This window comes from Thunnus albacares, chromosome 1, assembly GCF_914725855.1.
Source record: "Thunnus albacares chromosome 1, fThuAlb1.1, whole genome shotgun sequence".
Taxonomy (NCBI): Eukaryota; Metazoa; Chordata; class Actinopteri; order Scombriformes; family Scombridae; genus Thunnus; species Thunnus albacares.
The window spans coordinates 19,345,115-19,367,102 of record NC_058106.1 but is presented as its reverse complement, the minus strand read 5'-3'; the positions used below and the strand labels follow the sequence as shown (position 1 = coordinate 19,367,102).

At 45.9% G+C, this 21,988-nt stretch overlaps 1 protein-coding gene across 1 annotated transcript in view; it reads right to left on the bottom strand.

Moving 5' to 3' along the window:
- gse1b (Gse1 coiled-coil protein b) overlaps positions 1–21,988 on the bottom strand; it is a 171,916-nt gene that overhangs the window by 13,449 nt on the left and 136,479 nt on the right. The window contains exons 3-4 of the mRNA XM_044347652.1: positions 12,106–12,303; positions 4,348–4,556 (exon numbers count right to left, since the gene is read on the bottom strand). Of these exons, the coding sequence (XP_044203587.1) occupies positions 4,348–4,556; positions 12,106–12,303 (407 nt within the window). The remainder of the gene's footprint in view (positions 1–4,347; positions 4,557–12,105; positions 12,304–21,988) is intronic.

Below are 21,988 nucleotides of genomic sequence, written 5' to 3'. Positions count from 1 at the left end.
TTCCTTCTTCTCTTTCACCTCCCTCTCTCCCTTTGGCAGCCCGCCTGGTCTCACTTATCCAATCCCACAACACACACACACACACACACATACACACACACAAACACACCGTTTCAGAGCTACAAAGACATCCTGCTGTGGGAGTGGGAGAGCATTTTCAGAGACTTTGGTTTTCCTCTGCCTACAAATGCAATCGCGGAACAGAGAAACTTACACCCTTGTAAGTTGTACAAGGAAATTGTTTATCCAGTGATATAGTCGAGATGGAAATTCACAGGAATGGCTGAAGAGTTATCTCATCTCCCACAAAATAAGACTTGAAGTTGAGGTTGGCAAGGGAACAACTAGAAAGGATGGAAAGAGGAAAGGAAAGAAAGACAGAGATAAAGACATAAAGATGAGGATGGAGAGGAGAAGGCAGTTCTTGCCCCACTAAATTAACCTCTGGGCTCCCTGGGATTAGAGAGAGACCTTACAGCAGCACTGGCCTCTCTCTCTCACTCCTGCCACTGATAAAACAAATCCCATTTAGTGAGCCATTACCTCCACGTCCTGTTCTGCAACCACTGACCCAGGCTGACACTGATGCGCTAACATCCAATCTTAAATGCCTCTAATGTTTAGACTCCCCACAACCCTCTTTGTTTCTATCCCAATCAGCAGCCAACTAGAAAAGAGGCACATATGTCAAAATAAGTCAATATCAGTTAGTGGCTTGGGAACCACAAGATGCCGGACTCTCAGTTTGCTCTTTGCTTGTTCTCCTTCTTTAGTTTTTTTTTTTTTTTTTCACAAAATCTACTTTTACTTTCTCTGACTTTTAGTAAAAGCCATGGTTATATTTGTGGCAGGCAATCAGACGTACATTCATTCGAATGTCTTTAACCCACAGGGACTTGCAGATACAGTCATGGACACATGTGCTGTGTGTATTTCTGTACTGCTGCAGGTACACTTTACTGGTGAGCAATTCCTCGCCAGTGATATGCGTGTTAAAACAAGAGGAGCTGCTTTCTGTCACACTTGTCTGTCACTTAATCAATTGCTATAATCACACTGATGACAGCTTTGCTAAATATGTGATACGTGTTTAACAAAGCTGTCATTCTTGCTTCACTTATATCACTGGTGCTACAGGTCCATGTATTTATTTATGTGTGTTTGTTTGTGTGAGGAGCAGGTGGCACCCTGATATACCATGCCCAAGTAGCAGCCTTGCTACATCTCTCTACATCAGAGAGTGACTATACAAAGAAAATGAATGCTATAGTTTGTCCAATGTAAAATCAAGATTTTGATGTCATCAAAACATGACAACCCTGCTTAGCAAATTAAAAAAAAGGTATTCTATAATTTAATTATTGAACAGTAACTATCTGGTATTTATCTGGTGACCAGTGGTTCGTATGAACTGAATATGGTTTGACCCTGTGTTCAATATTCTGCATCACACACAGAATTTATGTGACAGGGGCATGGTTTTCTAACCATGGCTATGACTCAATAACTGTCAATTGGTGCAATTCCCAGATACAGATTACCACTAAAATTGAATCATCTGTTCCTTTCCAACAAATTTCACAGAAATCCCATCATAAGAGGATGCAACAAAGATGCCTGTAAAACAACAAAGCATGGTGGTGCTGCCGCAATTTTGCAATTGACTGGCTTCTGCTTCCTGCTTTCACAGTTACTGCTATCACTGAAAGTCCCACTTACATAAGAGATGATCAACAAAAAGAAATGACAATGTGTACATATGGCTGTCATGCTCTTGTAATGCATCTTTTGAGCCTGAACTTAGCGCCTGTTTGTGTATGTCTGTGCATGCATATGTGGATTCAAGCCTGTAGAAAAACATGCAAAGGCGCAGGTGTAACAGGTCAGAACCTTGAAAAAGCACACACACTAGCACACTCACTACAAAGACAGAACCTTCCATCCCCATTAGAGAGACAACTTAGTCACTCAGGCACCTACACAGCCAACCAGCCATCCCATTTTGACCTTTCACCCTGCCAAAAAAACATGGCCTCCTATTCTCAAACAGACACTATTCAACAGCAGCCTGCCATATACACACTACAGAGCACAAATACAAGCACTCAGACTCAAAGACACATCCATTAACAGACATCTTCCTCTGTGAGCCAGGCCCCTGTAACCCCCAGTGAGGGTGGGAGACCCTGCGCATTGTAGAGCGCTCGTTTACACCTCTCAGATGGAGCCATGAATCCAAATTGCCAATTAAAAAGCAATTACAGGCAGCAGCGGGAGCAGACTCCTGCAGTCATTAAAGCAAAATGCCAACACACCAAGCCCTCCCTCCTTCACTGCCTTGCCTATCATCCCCCTCTGAAAGACAGACTCGTACCTCAGCCAGAGAGACACTAATCAACCCTTCTAAGACACAGAAAGCAGGACACACACATATGTATACACAGCAACAAACAACCTTTTCTTGGATGGATTTACAGGGGATCTAGAGAACAGACTGCTGCCTCTACATATAACTATTTCCTCTGAATTTATCCTCCCTCTATGAGGCTCTACTTTTGTCTTTACATCTCTATTTCTGCCTCTTTGTGTTTCATTGTCATTGTTCACCACACTTTATTTCAACACTGTGCCATTCCTGTTGTATGAAAAACACTGGCTGGTCAGGACAGGGCACACAGATATTTTAACCATGATGAAATATGGCAAAAAAAAAAAGTAATAATAATAGTAGGTATAGCTGGAAAGGATGGAGAAAAGGATAAAAGGCAAAAGGGCAAGGTAGAAGTGCCAGGGGATTGCCCCATCTTCCCTAATGCATCCTTAGTTATTAGTGATTAGCAATAGGGACAAAGCCCCAGACAGTATCATCTTTGTTTAAGAGGGACATTTTGATGCCGTGTATGTATGTGTTTGTCTTTTACAGCCCTGTGGCTCTTTGTGACCACAGAGTTATATGTGCTCGCTGAAGCGGCACCGCTGAAATAGGGGAGATGCTATGATGCCAGCTTTCGTGACGCATCCCTGCTGCTGTCCCCCATCAACCCCCAACCCCCCCGCATCACATCCACATCACCTCCCTTAACCTCCTCATTCTTTGGCTCGGTGGCCCCGAGCTGCTAGAGGCACCACAAACCCAGTGACCTTTTCAATTCTAGCTTGACCTCTTACACACACACACACACACACACAACCACCACGTGCACAGCACACAAACACAGACATGCAAAATACACACAGGATTTGGTTACACTATATGGCTATGTGGAAAGGAGTGGAGGTTGCCTCTGCCCCTTTATTTCATCTTCTTTTAGAAACTTGTTATGCTTAAGGAATGGTAGAAATGGTGACATCATTGGGAGGGCTCCAATGATTCTCCAGCACCATCCTCCTCCTCCATTCATCTCTGGCTGACCCTTGAACTCTGCGAGGGTTGCTTTGTAAAAAGCTATAGCTACACAGGGTGAGGGTTGGGGGGGCTATCCAGGGGAGAGGACAATGGCCTGAGTGAATGCTCCCACACATCGCTGGCTGCCTGACCTTCTCACTCACCGTTCGATAACCCCCCTTCTTTCTGTCTCCGGGGAACCGTCAAAGTGTCTTGGAGAGTTTCCGCATGTTGCCGAGTGTTGTTCATAACTGTGCGCTTGGCCTCGACCATTAGCCCTGAGCTGAGATAAGAAGGCTTAAAGCAAGGCCATAATCCATAATCCACTCCTTATCAAAGCAAGCAGCTCTGCCTCGCTCCCCACTACGTAACAGAGAGTAGGTGACGGGATGATGAGGCAGAGGATGCACTTGACTGCTTGAGTGAAGAGGGTGAGGCTGGAGGTGGGGTTGTGGGGGTAAGGAGGGCTAAAGGCTGGGAGGGGCTGGTCCAAGGGCAAGAAGGCCAAGTGGGAAGGGGGCTGGAGGGGCACAGATGTTAGCTGCCGTTGAGGCTGTCACCTCGATGTCCCAATGGCAGCTGCCATTGTTTAACGCATGGAGCCAAGAGGGGGGAGAACGGGGTGGTGGGGGAAGGTTTTGGGCAGACACTCATGGACCCGCCAGCTATGTCACATGTACATATGTCAAATACGTACTGCCATACTATGGGTTACAGGCCAGCTACAAAATCCATTAATCCCTCGAGAGCCTGTCTATGCGCATGTTTGTGCTAGCAGGCAAGCTGACGAATGTGAACATTTGAACAGCCAGATAAGGGAAAGAAAGAAAATATAGAGAGAAAATACACTGAGACAATCAAAGACTTCAGAAATAGCAACCAAAACAAAAAAAAAGGGAAGTAACAGAAAGGTAGAGAGCAAGCTCAAGGTCAGTGTGAGGGGTGCTGGAACATAATTTCACCTGGCGTCCCTCGTTCCTCCAGAGGCCGTTGCTAGTCTTGGTTGGAGCAATGGTGACTACAGGTGGAGTGTTTGGCACGCTGTGACCTGCTGGGGGAACCAGGACAGGCCCTGGACCGAGGGGACCCCTCTTGGGTGTACTGACTGGAGAGCTGTGGTTGGTGGCCGGGGAGGACACTGGAGAGGATTCACTGCTGATGGAGGACGCAGCTGGAGAAAGACAGACATGAATGAAATGAGTACAGTGAAATAAAGAACATAAGAGCAAGGACGCCGATAGCCTGTGCTTTGCTCTACTAACAAAAGGCAAATGTAACAATAGTATGATCCTGTAGCTGCTTCACTTAAAAAGGGCTTGCAACACTACAATAGCAACAAATAATACACATACAGGGCCAGATGGATGGCCCTAGGCCCCTATTATAAAGTGACAGTGATCAGGATGAGCAGCCCTGTGAGAGTCACACAGCCTTGATATGCAGGACACACACACCGCTTGAGAATGAAACAGCCACACTGAATGTATACTATACAGTCAGTGGTGCTTACAACCACACACAGATCCCCCCCTCCACCACTCACACACACACACACAGCAGGTGGTGAAATGCTGGCCCAATGAGCTTCTCTGCTGCGCTGTAGCTGTGCCACATTAACAAAGCCCTCCAGGGAAACCCTGTAGCGCAGGGTCACGGTCTGGTCATATGCCTCGCTTTCCTCACTTCTCGCTTTCTCTCCTTCTAGTTCCAAAGCTCTCATATGATATGCTCACATTCATATATCACTGCAATTTCATCTTTCCAACCATACATCTTTACCTTCCCCCATAAAAACTACTCCTTCTGTTTCTCTCAGATGTGTCCATTGTCTTTTCCCTTCTGTTTTTCCATTATTTTTTCCTTTACTCTCTATTGTGTTTTAACCTATTTGTTGTCTCTGCATCTCCTCTCATTCCCTCTCTTCTTCTCCTCCAAACCTCCACCTCCTCTCCTCTTGACAGCACAGTGTGCTGTATGTCTCCTCTGCTCAGAGCGAGCACAGCATTACACAGTCAAACTGGGTCATAACCCTCTCAATGGGACACACACTTCAGTGCTGCAGCAAGGACAGCAGTAGATGTGTGCTTGTGTGTGTGCGTGCGCAGGTAGTGTGCTTTTGTAGTTATACGTGCTTACATGCAGCCAATTTTTTTTCTTTTAACAGTTGAAACCTCAGGTCAGTTTTAGGTCTACTTCCTCTCCAATTATCACCATCAGAACAAAAACCACAGATCTCTACCCTACCGCCATTTCTTCCATGCTTCGGGTTTCCGTGGCAACATAACCTAACAGACAATGTCAGCTTACAGTAGGTGCGGTCAGGATATTGACTGATTTTAAACACCTCATTCTGACTAATACCACTAAATAATGGAAAAAATCAATAATGGCAGCAAGGTGACGGTCTAGAGAAAATCTGAAAATCTATGTGAGTAGAAGTAGGAGCGGCGAGGTAGAGGTGGGGGGCAAGAAGAAGATGATGTGTGAGGATAAGACAGTGATGATACATGTGAGGTGAGACATGAAAATGGAAAACGATAGGAGATGTGGAGTGATTGGGAAAAAAAAAGCAGCAAGTGAGAGTGCAAAAGAGGTGCGAGGTGAGGCGAGAGATGGAGCTGAGAGGAAAGCAGAAAGATAAGGGGTGCAGATGGGTGAGTGGGTGGCGGGGACGGGGTGTTGGGGGGGTGGAGGGGGGGAGCATATCTTGTCTGCACAATGGCAATTAGTGGCCTAATCCTCCCCCCTCACCTCAGAGAGCCATTACTCTCCCCTGCAAGACTAGGCCAATCAATAGCAGCCCACTCAGCCTGGGGAATGGAGCTACACTTAATACAGCTCTAGTGTCACAGCCTATTCACTCAACACACACACACACACACACACACACACACACACACACACACACACACACATATACACACACACAACACGCATGCACAAGACTGGGGGAACAAATAAGGCTAGAGTGAGGGAAGCGGTAGAGAGGAGGGGGAGATCACAGTGATTCTGAACTGCTAAGCAACAGACCTCTACTCCATCTATTTCTCTCACCCCCCCCCCCCTCTCTTCCCACCTCCTCCTCTTCCTCCTCCTCCGCCTCCTTTTCCATGTAGAGGCAGAGCAGACTGGAGAAGAGGCAGGGCAGACTAAATAATTAAGAGAGCAGGAAGAGAAGCAGGTGAGGGGAAGAGGGAAATAAAAGAGACAAGGGCCTTAGACCAACGGCTTCATTTTCTTTTTGCAGCTTTGCAGAATTTGTGTACACTTCTTGGCGTCCTTCCTCGACACATATACATACACACTAACAGCTATTATTCCTCTATCATTCCCTCCTTCTCCTCTTTGACAACACTCCACGCAGCCACCACCTGCCCACCACCTCTTCACACACCCCAATTCCTTTTCCTTCTGTTCTTTAAACACAGTGCCTGCCAACCAGACATAGATCTGTCTCACAACTCACAACACATTTACAATATTCACAGCCAGTAAAGGCTCGGGGAGATGTCAGAGAGAGTGGTTAAATGTTTGCATGTATCCACATTTATGCATACATATAGCTGTTGGAACCACAGAAAGTCAGAGAAAGAAAAGTGTGCCCATAAGCCTCTTTCCTTCATCAAGCCTCCTTCTCTCCTCCAAGATTTTCTTCTGTCCATTTTCAACCCCCCTGCTCTAATTTCCACACCAATTCCCCTTTTTTTCCCCTCACTCACATTATAGTGCAATCTGATAGGAGAAAAATCATACATAACGCATGTGATTGGCACCAAACGGGCCTCTTTTCTTCCATTTGCTCCTCCCCTTTCATCTATACAGAGTGAAGATGGCCACACATGCAGGCCCTTTAGGGAGCTGGAGAAGGCAAAGGAGGAGGAGGAGTGAAGCAGAAGCCTTCATCCCCAGAGTCTAAAATAGGCTCATCAGCTCTCAACCTGCACTTCATTAGCTGTACTGATTGTCACTTGCTCGGTGTGTAAGGGTGTGTGTGTGGTGTGTGTGTGGTGTGGTGATGGGGTCGTGGGGGTGGAGTGGGGGGGGGTCAGAAAAAGAAAGAGGGACAGAAAAGGGGGAGAGATAGTGGGAAAGAGCAAGGAAAAGGGAGAGAGAAAGAAAGAGAGCGCTGTCTCAGTCCCAAGCTGTGTGTGATTAATGTGAAGCTCCTTTCTCTATCGCCTCCTCTATTACCAGTCCCGCTCTCCCAGACTGCCTCCACACTTGACCGCTCAAGCTGAGCCACACATGCGCACACACATACAAGAAGATACAACCAAAAGCTCAACAAACAAACAAACCGAGCTGTGGCAGAGGCTGTGGCCGAGTGTCCCTTCGTAGACAGCAGCTTTTACTTCAGCCACTGACCCAATCAAAAAGCAAAAAGTCAGCTCTTCAGCAGGTTCTTGTATTCAATAGGGGAGTCCAGCAGCTATAGCAGTGAATCCCACTGGATGATTAAGCATTGATAGGAAGACAGCACAACCCAAAATGTTTTAGTGATGCCAAATGGCCCCTACCTCTGCCATCACCACCTCCACTACCACCGCCTCTGCCAAACAGCCGAGCATAGCCAGCCCCAGCCCTGCCAGGCAGAAGGTGCTCTCCTCCACCCCGCCAACACACCCACCCAACCCTACATGTCCTCCTCCACCCTCCTCCCTCCCAGCATGCATTACAACAACATCAGCACTTAATTAAACAGTCCATTTCACACCTGGTGTGCATAGCAGTGCCCAGCCAACCCTGCATCCATATGCCACCCCACCAGCATGCACTAGCACAAGCCTCAACACGTGCACTCTCTCTCACACACACACACACACACACACACACACACACAATAACTACTGATGCACGCAAACACCGCACACACCTGCTACTACAGTCTTGGCCACGCACTGACAACACAACACAAAGCCTGTAATCTGCATCACTGAGTGGGGGGAGGGGAGAGGCACAGTGTGTGTTGCTGTGCCAGCGAGGGAAAGGCAGACGGTACAAGATGGCGGATGGAAATAAGAGGAGCAATCCTCTGTGCCTTCTGCTGACTGTACAAACTGTATATTATGCTTAAATGTTGCTTTGCTACTGAAGAGAGTCATGAGAGGTGTAATGTTGCTGTGTATGTAGAGAGAGGAGGGGGGGAAGCAAATGAGCTTGTTTGTGAGTGTTTCAGGGACAGTCACAGCCTGAAGGGTTTTGCCTTGAAGAACCACACACACACACACACACACACACACATACAGAGCGCAGGGAGGCTGTGTGAGCTCCAGGCAGGCTCCAGATGGAGAGGTCAGAGACACACTGCCCTGCTGTCCCAGCATGCTCTGGGCTCCCAGAAACAAGGGGAGCCTCCGGCCACACACATATACACACACACACACACACACATACAAACTCATACACATAGTCGTACAGATACACACAATCTGACAAACACCTCAGGTTTTCACAAATCTACTAATTACTTCTGATTCCTCTTTTTTCCAGCCAATTCATTCCATCTATCTTGTACACCTTCATTCTCTCTGCAGGCAGTGTACTACAGTTGGTATGAACCCAGTCATGAAATTCTGGTGGTGTGTATGTGTCTAAGAGAGTGTGAGTAGAAACAACTGAGAGGATTAAACCCAGATCTGCCTAATTAATCAGATATCAGCAGGCCTTCCTTTTTGAGGCAGTGTGTTATCTGTGTTTGTGTGTGTTGTGTGTTTGCACGCACGTGTCAGTGCCGTCGTGTGTGTTCATGCAAGTGTTCATGGGATAAGAGTGTGTCCTTTACGCTGCTCTGATACTCATTATCCATCACCTCCCCTCTTCAGCACAGCACTCAGTACACACAGCTATTCATTATACCCGCCACAGACAAGTGACGATGTATGTGTCTGTGTGTATGTGTGTGTATGTGTGAGTGTATGCGTATGGGTTGGTGGGTGTGTGTATAAACAGCGGCCGTGCTCAGGGTCTTAAATCAGTTCAGCAGCCGGTGGCAGTGATACTAGTACTCAAACCTAACTAATTCCTCCAAGCCCTGGGACACTGAGTCATGGCACCTCATATATACTCACCTAAAAGCATCAACCACAGGGTGAGAGAGAGAGGTTGAGTCAAAGCAGCTAATGAAAGGACAGCAGGCTGCAGCATGCTAAGCAATCACGAGGCTTACACAGTTACAAAGACAACTGTTTGCATGTGCGGGGGTGTTTGGGTGTGTGTGTGTTGCCTATAAATACAGGCTCTACAGACAGAGAGGTGGCTAGAGCACTGGGGGCTACATGCCTCTTTGCCCACCCCGGAGCCAGTGCTCCTAACACAGGCAGAGTCGCCCCTTATGCCTGATGGCTGACTCACCCACACATCACTGCCTACACCAGCCAGGCGGCACAGTCAGCAGGCCTCAAAAATAACAAAGGGACTTTTTTGTGCTTTTAATAAAAAGGTGGTAGAGCTTTATCAGACAGGATCTGGTGTCTGTTTGTATGACAAAGACAGACAGGAGCTCTCTGCCTTGCTAGATTGCAAATTAGAAATAGAGGAGCGCACACTCATTCTCACCTTGCAACACAATGAAAAATAAAAAAAGCAGAAGTATTAAAAAAAAAAAACAGGACAGAGAAGCCAACTGACAAAAAGGGGGATAAGCAAGAGTGATAAGAAGGAAAAAAATCTGTGAAAAAAGGTGAGTTCAGGACAAAATGAGAAGACAGGACTGGACTCTGGAATTGGATTTTTCTTTTGGAGAGAGACAGAACGAGAAAGTAATAGAGCTGACATACAGGGTGGAGGGAGTGAAGTGAGATGAAGGGGAGAAGGATTGAGAGGGAGGTGAGGAGAGGTTAGGGCTGAGCCCTCTCTCTCTGTGGGTAATAAATCATTTGCTGGGTTCTGGGTCCCAGGCTGCATTGAGCTGGGGAGCAAGGTGTCCAGGGACAGCTAGGAAGGAGGGGACCATCTGATTTAAGAGCCAGAGCAAGGGTGGACAGCTGGGGTAGCTGGGCCTCTCTCCTCTCTGGAGCCAAGGCATAGAGCCACACATGCAAATGCACACGCACGCAAACATGTATTCACACTCTTTAAACCCTCAATAAACTCCACAGTGAGAATCTTCCTACTGAGATTCTTATTTGTTATGTTATGTTTGTTTGTTACGTGTTGATAAGAGACACTTTGCATATGGGTTTGCTAAATACTTGCATGCGCATGTGCATTAGGGGCCAGACACCAGAAAGCCACACAGCCCTACCTGAGCAGCTTCACAAAGATATTTACATCCATCTTTATAGAAGCGTACAAAGTGATGGTTCAGAATCTCTGACATGAGGTCGTACAAGTTCATAACCACCTGATGCTTATTTTGAAGTCATGCAACCATAGACTAGAGCTCTAAGAGATGGGTGTTAAGTTGCATGTTTCATGTGTGTCTGTAGACACTGACAAGGAGGAATGTATGGAACAGATTTAGCAAAGCAACATACACACATTGACAAGCACACCCAAGCGTATGTGCACTCACACAGAGCACATTAAGTGGGTCAGCTAGAGTGGCTCCTCTTCATCCCAGCATCTCCAGGGACACCGACTAATTCAATCCTGTGTGGGTATCACTCCATTGCTATTAGCAGTTCTGCACTCAGCTGCACATACTGATCATGGAACATACATGAATGCACACACACACACACACCTCTATGACCATCCCCACACACAGAAAGGCCAACTATCTGAGGAGGTTCCATCGGGTTTACAGGTTGGAGTCGGGGGGGCTGCATGTATCAATACATTTAGCTATCATGATGGTTTCCTATACAACTGGCCTCTAAGATTATGCTTTGATTGTTTAGATGCTTTCATTATGGTCCTACTCTCTGGAATACTCTATCACATGAGCTAAGACCTGCTATAACAGTGTCTTCTTTTAAAAGCGGAATAAAAACATCATTTTCGCAAGCTTTTAGTTAGGTTTAAAGTATGTGGGTAATGACTAAAACTTGGATTTTTTAAACCGTATCATTATTATTATTATTCCATTTATTTATTTAATAATAGCCTAATAATTATACCTTCTTATCTTATTCCCTTTTTATTGTTATTATATATATTATACCTTCTTTATCTGATGTTTCTATATATGTAATACCTTCTTATCTTAAATGTTCTTATATGTTTTTGTCATGTATGATCCCATTTGCCTGTTTTTTGCTTTTATCCTGAAGAACACTGAGTCTATGCCTGTCATATGAAATGTGTTTTATAACTAAACTTGACTTGACTTGATATTATCGCATTATCATTAATCTTTAACTTGTCAAATCATTTTAATACTGGTTAAAATAAATCTGAGCATGCAGAGTGAATACCGGTTTTCACAACTAGAATACATTTGTCTGTAATTTCACACTAGACAAACAGTGCAAACAGAAATATTGTTTCCATTTACTCCATTGATTATAAAACCAAACGCTGCCGCCCTGCAGACTGAAAACTTGACAGCAACTATTTCTTTACATCTTGCAACGTATGTCTGCACTATAGTGACCTCAACCAGGCTCATCAGATGTGTAATGTCAATGCAAAAAGTTGCCATCCTTCTCTATGTGGTGTTCAGTCCAAAACTGAATATGCCACTCTAAATATAATTTAGACCAGAAATAAAAAAACTTGATGATGCATACTGTCAGATTTTTGTTAGTGTCTCCACTGTGCAGACAGTGGGGCTTTACCTCGAGGTTCTTCAGCTTGTTTTGCCAGTTTACGGAGGGCTGCAGCAAATCCGGAGTGAGCTGACTGGGTAGCCGGGCTTCCATTGGCTATGATGGAGCCGTTTAGAGGCGATGGGGTGAGGGGGCTGACCGTCGCCGTGGTACGGGTCGCCGTGGAGATCATTCCTAACGATGGTGACTTTGGCTCATGGTTCATGCCTACAAAAGGACAGAAGGGAAGATAATGGGAGCATTTTAATACCCAACACTGAATTCAGATGAAAGAATTTTGCAACGGACAGAAATTTTATGGGCAGTTCGGTCTATCGGTCATGACTACATCCTCAAGTCATAGGTCAGTCTCCAGAGAGAAGAGAGTCTTATTTTGAATGCACTTGAAGTCACTACGAACACCCTTGTAGCCGTACAAACAAATACACATATACTTGCGAGCAACATGGAAAAACCAATTCCAACAAATATGCGAAAAGAGTACGACGCATAGTTGTTTCCTTGGACACAGAGAGACAGCACTGAGTGTAGTGCTGGGTATCTGTTTGTGACAGCTGGGGCGGATGGGAATTGGCGGTATGGGGGCAGAGGGGCTTTGCTTGTATGGCTTAGGGTCAGAGGTGAGAGGTTAGGAGGACAGGTCACCCTCCCTTGCTCGAACAGCTCCAGTCTGGCTGTATTTCTGCCAAAGGTCTATGATCACCTAAACTGAACATGCTCCGACACTACCAGGGTGACATTATTTCTTACTGGCAGTAAGAAATGATGTATGTTGTGGTATACAGTACCACTCAAAAATTTGGGCACAACTTCCCACTCCCTTGAATGAGAAAGTGTGTCTAAACTTTTGACTGGTACTGTATGTTGTTACCATTTACACATCCAGTGCCTTCCCTGTTAAAATGGAACAAACCAGCAACTCACTTTCTCACAACTATCGCTTAAAAAAAAGTGCCCCATTCATACTGTGATTCATCTAATTAATGCTGTCAGGGGGTGCTACAAAGACTCCACTAAAATCGGGAAGGAAGAAGAATATAACAACTAAAATGTTATGTTTGAAAAACCATCATCAAAAGTTTCTCCATAGTAAAGAGAAAGTCTTCATCCAACAGCCAAGTAAAAATGGGTGATTTCTAGCCTCAGATTTATAAGAGCTCTCTGGTGGTTGGCGGGGGCGAGAGGGTGAAGAGGGTTCCTTTCCTTCCTGTGTGTGTGTGTGTGTGTGTGTGTGTGTGTGTGTGTGTGTGTGTGTGTGATGAAAGGTGACACCGTGTTGGCAGCCCCTCAGTCAGTGGAATCCCTAAATGCCAGAAAGGCGTGATAGCCCTATGTGCTCCAGCATAACACACATACACACACACACACACACACACACACACACACACACACACTCACTAAGGGTTGCTCAGAGGACAGTGTACGTTCATTAGTGTAGTTTGTGTATGGCAGAGTTATTAACCTTTACATCAAAACACACACACACACACACACACACACACACACAGGCCTGGTCAGAATACTCAAAGTTAACTTTCAAATAACACAAAAACTTCACAAAAACAAAGACACACTCTCTGAAATGAACCATGCTTACTAACAGTATATCAATAGCACAATTAGATAAGTGGGAGTTATATCTGGGTTTACCCCAGAGGCTGAGAGGGCTATAAAAAGATCATGTTCCCTCCTGAGAAGAGAGCAGAGGCACAGCACCCCGTGTGTGTGTGTGTGTGTGTGTGTGTGTGTGTGTGTGTGTGTGTGTGTGTGTGTGTGTGTGTGTTCAAGGGGACACACACAGCAGCAAGTCAGACATGAGAGAGTGAATAACATTCCCAACACCTCTTGGGTTGTCCTGCCTGTAACCTCCCAGTTACCCAGTGCACTCTGAATGAACTCAGCACACAATTAATAATGGAATCAACAATGACTACTGTCTGAATAACACACACTGCACCATTGAGAGACTGGAAAACAAGCAAAACACACACACACACACAGCTCAGTCCAGTAACGTTACTTTGTCAAAGTACTGCTCGTCCCTCCCTCTTCAGGGAAAGTCGTAAAAAGTCAGAGAAGGGAGTAGCGGAAATAAACAAGGAACTTTTTGCACCTACTAACATACTACAGAGACAGAGCACGTTATTTAAAGACTCTGAAGCCTGTAGAGCAACCACACACACACAAAACCACACAGTGAAAGAAGAGACAGACAAGCACAAAGCTTGACAAATACACACAGAGTCACACATCCGGAGGTCTGGCAGTGGTTCATGACCCCCCCCCCCCCCTCATAGATAAAAAGCGTGGTCGTAGCTCCTTACTGCACAAAGGAGTGGAGCCGCCTGGATCCCCCATGGCTGCATCTTCACGTTGAGCCCAGCCCAGCACACACCGGCAGCCACCGACAGGACACACACCATCTTCCTGCTCCCCTCTCTCACTCTCCGTCTATCTATCTCCTCTCGCCCGTCCACCCTCTCTCCCTCCCTGCCTGCCTTCCTGTCTCTTGTGCTGCCGCTCACAAAGAGCGTTTAGAGCTTATCTAACAAAGCAACACACCACACACGCTGCCTATCTCTCCCCTCCTTGCTCTAGCTCTCTCTCTCTCTCTCTCTCTCTCTCTCTCTCTCTCTCTCTCTCTCTCTCTAAGTGAGAAAACAGAAATTCTTAGCCTAGCAGCTGCTGCGATGTCACATGACCTCATCCCCCCCTCTTCCCTCCCTCCCTCCCTCCCTCCCGCCCGCCCCCCCGCCCGCCTCCCCTCCTCACACTCTCCCTCCCTCACTCCTCCTCCTCCTCTTCCCCTCTCAACCTATAATTCCTCAGCCATTTGTAGATAACAGACACAGGCATGCATGCCCTGCCAAGGCGAGCTGGAGGAGGGGGAGGGGAAAGGAGAGGAGAAGAGGAGAAGAGAGAAGGAGGAGGAGGAGGGGAGGGTGTTTAGCCGGTCACCACATCTGACCCCATTGCTGGGGAGAGACAGTGTGTATATATGTGTGCATGTATAGCTGCATGGGGGGCGTGGGGGGTAGGTTAAATATGTGAGACGCCCTTCCCTTCTTGAGACAGAAAAAGACAGACAGAAAGAAAAAGAAAGAGGGCATGTCCTGGCCTGTGTCAAGCCCTACAGCCTAAGAGACAACCTTTGTGTTAGAATATCTCCCTCGATTCAATTCGCTTTATTGGCATAATTGTTCTGACATAAGTGAAAATGCTCATCAAAACAAATCTCATGAAAGTGGAGAGAATGCAATCACATCCCAGACAGGCAAGCTAAGAAATTCATTTTCTCTAAATCACCCTTTACAAACAAGGACGTCATGCCAAAAATGTTGTTATCAAGGCTGAGTAGTAGTCGAGGGTGGAGGACTCAGGAAAAGGGTAAATGTGTGGGTTTGACTTCCCCTGTGCCTGTCCTGCTGTCAATGCAGGGGTGTGAATGAGTCGCTTCTTTAGTCATTTCCTCCTTCCGTCACTCACTACTTTTCTCAGAACAGTGAGGGAGCGAGTGTGCAAGAGAGAAAGATGACAGGGAGAGAGATTATTCTCTGGGGTAGAGCTACACGTTCGCTAGCATTGTGCCAAAGGCCACCTCTCAACAAAGCTCCTTTCTGTTCCTCAGGCTATGGTCTGGCTCTCTTGAGAAAACACAAGACTGCCACACTCTCTCGGTCTATGTCACTCTCTTCCTCCTCTTTCCTGTCTAGCTTCACGAAGATCACCCTGCTGGTTTTGGAGAAGAGCGTCTCTTTGCTGCCTGCGGTGATGTCGTCTTTACGAAGCTTGTGTGAAGAAACCGCAGTACCGGATCATATTCTGGTAGTGTAGGGGCTGAGGGGGTTGCAGGTGCAAACACAGCTTTCCCCAAAAATGATTCTTGTTCATTCTCTCTCTGCTGGTTTTCAGAAGTAGAAGTGTAGTTCACGGGGCTTCCCAGTGGCCTGAGGGTTTCAACGCTTTTTGCATGTCATCCCCAGTCTCGCTGCCCTAATTTGTCAGATCTCTACTATGCCCACTAATAAAGGCAACAACGTGAGAAAGCATCAGAATCCCATACTTACAGCTGCTACAGAATGAAGCATGGTCTATACTCATGTAGCCCCTATTTCAAGAATTACATGGTTCAACAGTTACTACTTCAAGGCACTGAAGATCAAAACATGCACAATAGGATTAAGTGAAACTCAATGATAGTGTTAATGAAATGTGGGTGTACATGGTCTAACAAGACAGAGTTTTCTCCCTCTCTTTTTTTCTAAATGAGAAAAACACAAGCCATTAAAGTCTAGGCTCTCTTTTCCTTGTAAGTAATGATGAATAACATGGAACTCATGATGAGTAACGTCTTGTGAATTTCCAGATAAGTGAGCCTGCCTCCACCTCTTAACATCACTCAGTTACAACACACTTGCTGAGTATTATGGGCAATCTCCGGCCCTGTATACTTCAAACATCCAGCAGATGGCATTGTCTCCCAGTTAATCAGAGGGAGTCCTTGGTTAATGAAACAGCATATGTCACAGTCCTTTAATCCAGTGATACACAAAAGAATAATAGATTTTAACTGATATTGCTACGGACTACGAACAGGACAAAGGCCTCACCCATTAGCAAGATTCAGAGCCGTAATGCAAAGGTCTTAGGAGATATGAATAAATTAAATCTTTTTGGCACAGTAGCCAAAGTTTAACATTTTTGCTGACAACCGAAGGGTTAAAGGAATCTGTTACACACCAAGCTTCCTGATGAAATTAACCCTTTTATGCCGTTACGCCCTAAGGGAAAACAAAACAAAGCTCTGAAAAAAGGAATGTAGATTACAACAAACCACACACAAACATGATCCCTCCCATCCACACTAACACACACACATGCATACTGAGCAGATTGACTGCTAAATGGCATACAGTATTCACACAGTTTTAACACCCCACTGGGAGTAAAGCCGATCACTAACTCCCTTAGTCAAACAAACACAGTGACACACACACACACACACACACAGTTCCACCCTTTTGCTGGTTGGAATGCAGATTACTCTTTCTCCTTCCCTCCTTCTCTCTCCCTCTCTCTCTCTCCCTCTCTCTCTCTCTCACACACACACACACACACACACACACACACACGCACGCACACACACACACACACACACACACACACACACACACACACAAACGCACACATATAAAGTAAATCCTCTTGGCTCCTGTGTGCCCCAGCCAGTCGGGAGATAATGCAGTGGCAGCTCTAGCGAGTGGTTAATCTTTAACCAGGAAGGGATTTGCCTATCAGCTCATTAAAACTAGCAGTGCACTGCTGCTGGCCCATCTATCGGATCCAGTCACCAACTTGTCTTGGCCAAGTTCAACGCAGCGTGGCCTGGAATGGTACTGCCTACAACCGTGTGTCCATACTTCACTGGTACAGCAGTTGCCCCTTTTCACCTGGCTCTGTATTGCACACTTTAGCCATTGTCCTGCAGAGCCACAACATGATGGTAACTGCCCTCAAATGAGCAATAAAAATGTAATTGCAATAAACTGATTGGCTCAACATATACGGTCAGAAAGGCGACTAAAGCACATTTTTTACAGTCTGGCTGCTCAGCTTTCAATACTTTTGTAGCTCCTGTGTAAGAATGACCATGTGGTTTGGTGTTTTGTTCCACTCCCACATTCCTGTTCTTACTTTCCTCTTAACAGATACCAATCACACTGCTTTCTGATCCTCTCCTCTTTTCCATACTTGCTGAGTTGTATTTGCTAATGCAAAGCAAACATTCACTACTGCTAAACATTGAACTGTTTTCACCAGCAATCTGCTGGTAAGCTTTTACTGTGTAAGCTGCAACAGCAAATTCAGCTAAATTTGTCATTGTGATTAGCAACACACTGATAATTAAAATTGGTCTACACAAAGAGATATGGACATTTTTCAGTGCTTTCATGCCAGCAGATCAGTTTTAAATAAAGTTGAAGTAAAGTAAGGAAAATGGCTAGCTTGTTAACTGAAGAGCTGCAAGTGACATGCGTTTACTTCTGTTTGTGTGACCAGCAAGCCCCCAACACAGGATAAGCAACACATTTAAGCATGCCATTTCAAAGTAGATGAGTGGAAAACCACTGCTCAGATCATAGACTCTGGTCACAGTTGCTCACAGTACAGCACAGAGTAGGTATTCAGCTGTGGAGGCATCACTCATAGTGAAAGCAAACTTCAAATCGGAGGGCAGGTTCAACTATCCACTATGCTGAAAACACCAAGAGTAAGTGGCTAAGCCAATGATACGGGAGGGATTTAGAGCTAGTTTGATGAGTACATGTCATCCTCAGCGGTTGACTGACTTGTTAGCTGGCTGAAGATGTGCTGACAGGAGGATGTAAGTATAGGAGAAGGGTATGTAAGAAGATCAGCATGAAGGAAATGTAAAAAAATAGGCTGCCTACAATACCAGTGAGGCAGCAATGTGGATGAAACAAACCAGCAAAACAGGATGTAATATGGGCATAGCAGCCATTACCGCAGTCATTACTGAGTGCTTCACCTTCACCCTGTACTGAGCTTTAAAGAATGACACCTATTATAACAGACCAAATAACAACAGGAAATGTAACTCTGACAAAACACCTGTCAGTTTATGAATAGCATTCATGTACTGGATCCAAGAGCAGCTTTTGAAGGTGTGATAAAAGAACAAAAGGTGTTCTTCAGGTTGGATAGGCAGCCATACCAAAAAGTGAAGTGAAGGAAAGGTCAAACAAGAGAGCAGGGACCCAGCCTCAAGACACATGGTAAATGTTCATACATATATACCCGAATACCCTGGGCTTGGACATAAACTGTACAATTAGATGTATGTCATGGTCTCCATTTTACACACACACACACACACACACACACACACACACACACACACACACACACACACACACACACACACACACACACACACACACACACACACACACACACACACACACACACACACACACACACACACACACACAGTATCCAGGAGGCCAGCAGGATAAACCTGCTTTGGTAGTTCCAGGTTTGTTTGACTTCTGAGATGACAGAGCAATCTACCCTCAGGCCCTATAGAACGGATGTGTATGTGTTTGCACATGCACACACACCTGCAAGTGCACATCTGCACGCATGCGTGCCATCTCTTTCACTCCATACCAAAGAAAAAACCCTAATATCAGAGAAAACCTGAAACAGCAGCTTTATGGCCGCAGAGCTGCAGAATCAAAGGCGGCAATTCCACTGGAGAATGAGAGAGAGAAAAGAAGAAAGGAGGGGAAAAGAAAAGGGAGACAAAGAGACAGAGAGAAACAAGGAAGGGAGAGAGAGAGAGCGGGAAGTGAGAGAGCAAGAGATCAATCAAGAAGCCGAAAGAGAGAGACAGAGAGTATCGCCTGTGTCTGAGCTGTCATTATACAGCAGGCCTCCATTATGGAGCTACAGCAGAGAAAAGAGTACATCTCCCTCTGACCTAGCTCGCTCTCACTGTCTTGAACACACACACACACACACACACACACACACCTCTGTGCAAAGAGAGCAGTCTTCCTGTCTTTTACCTTATGTGGCTTTAAATGATATGGCTGTGTACGTGAGCGTGCATGTGTGCGCACACCTTATTATTCATCCCTCACCTCCTACTTCTCATCCTCTCCTCCACTCGCTCTGTGTTCACACCCCCCATTCCCAACCTGCCTCCCAGCAGCTTGCAACAAAAACACTGAGATTTCAAAAGACCAGCCGGCATCTCTTCCCTCTCTTCACCTTCTTCTCTTTTATTCTCCGGCGCGCGTGCACACACACCGCCACAGAGAAACAGGGTGTATCTTGAGGGTAGGCACGAGCCGAGATGATTTTCTCTCCTCCTCCTTGCATCCGAATCACCCACCCCAACAGCGCCATTTCCTCTGTCTGTTAATTACATAGCAGCTGTGGTAGGGGTTGCTGGGGATGTGTGTGTGTGTGTGTGTGTGTGCGTGTGTGTCATCTGGGGAGTGTGTGGCTGTGTTCTCTGAGACACCAGCGTGGGCGTATGACAGAACAGTCTGGTTACGCTTCACAACGCTGCTTAGAGAGAGCGAACACACACACGCCGAGAGACACACATACACACAGTCACACAAACACACATAAGAGCCTTCTGTCTGTGTCTCTGCCTCTTTGTGGTCCATGCCCCGCGAGTCAAGCTGCTGTCTGTATGGCTGTGCCCTCTGTAGCCTCTCGCTGAGGGGGACACAGTCCTGCCTCTCCCTGCCCTGATGAGAGGGCCAGCTTCAGCCCCAGCCCAGCTGTTCGGCTGAGAGGAGGCAGGGAGTCAGCTCTGACTCACCATCCTCATCATCGTTGCCATCTCCAGGTCCTGTCGACTGCCTTTTAATCAACCTCACCTGCTACAGAGAGAGACAGGGAAAGATGGCAGAGTGGCATTTCCCAGCAAGGCAAGGAGATGTGACAGATGTTGCAGAGCTCACACAAATGAACTGAAAACACAAATGGAAAGCGATCGTGTACAAAAGAGGAGCTGCCACGGAGCTTGTTGTAGTTTCTGCACCTGTGATGCTCTTCGGTGTACCTCAAGCCACACAAACAGATTCATGCACACACACAAATACTCACACATACACAGACAGCCTGCATGTCCTACAGAAGTGGATAAATTGTATTGTAAGCTCTCAGTGCCTGAGGACAACACTGCATGTGTTATATTTCAGTTTTTTATCTTTTTTTCCCCAACTTTCTCCCTCCTTCTCTCTTCATCTCTCACTCTTTTTCCCTCCCTCCACAGACGAGCGCTGTTTTGCTGGCTCCCTTACGTACACTCATCACTTCATCCTCTGTTCAACCTCTCTCTCCCCTCTATTCTCTTTTTCTCTCTGTGATGTACTCTGCTGGGTTGTGTTTGCCTAATTAGCACTCCAAGTGCTCTGCATGGGCCCTGACTCCCAAGCGGCTCCACCACACACACGTACACACACAGACGCGTACACAGCACCCACTTGACTTTCCATAGCAGGGTCCGGTTGCTGAGAGTTGCCCTGTTGTAATCTTGTAATTGGTATAATTGGTGTGTGTTCCTGCTCGTACATGCGTGTGCATGTGTCTGAATGTGTTGATGTCTGACGAGTGAACCTCTTTTCCTCTAGGAGAGCAAAAAACCACCTACCGTCACCATGGCCACACATCTCAGTGAGAAGCCACAAAGACAAGGTTTCTATTGGCCAAGTTCACAGAGCTGAGACTCGCAGTGTCCTTCGCTCTTTCATGTATTCGAGCAGTTATTTGTACAATAGGAACTCATCATAAAATGGATTTTATTTTAAAATAAGACAGGGTCAAACAGGCAGTTGGTCTTTTCATTCTCAGAGAAAGATTTCAATCAATTTAAGCATCGGTGTTGTTTGGTTATTAGTTAGACCGGCGGAATGTGGTCAATTGTGCAGAATCAGGCCCACGATAAATGCTCTGTGCTGACAAATGAATGAATGGGCCATTCTTTCAAAAGCAGAAATCCTCATGACTTCTCTAGTCTACACAGGAAATATCTATAAATCAAGAGTTCATTCAAAGATAAGAGATGTACAACTAACATAGGTTCCTTAAAACCTGGGCTTAAGAAAGGCTGGTATTCACATCCAACCACCCCCAATGAACAGCATAACAGAGAATTTCTAAGCACATGTATTCAGAATATTTATCCTTTTAGTGCTATGTAAAAGCCACCCAATAGCTTTCATTTGGAACATATATATTTGTCTATGAATTGATTTATGGTACATTTTGTCAGTAGGTGACAGTGCAAAGGGGAACCACATATGGTTGATGTGAAACTGAGATAAGAGACAACACATATGAAAGATGT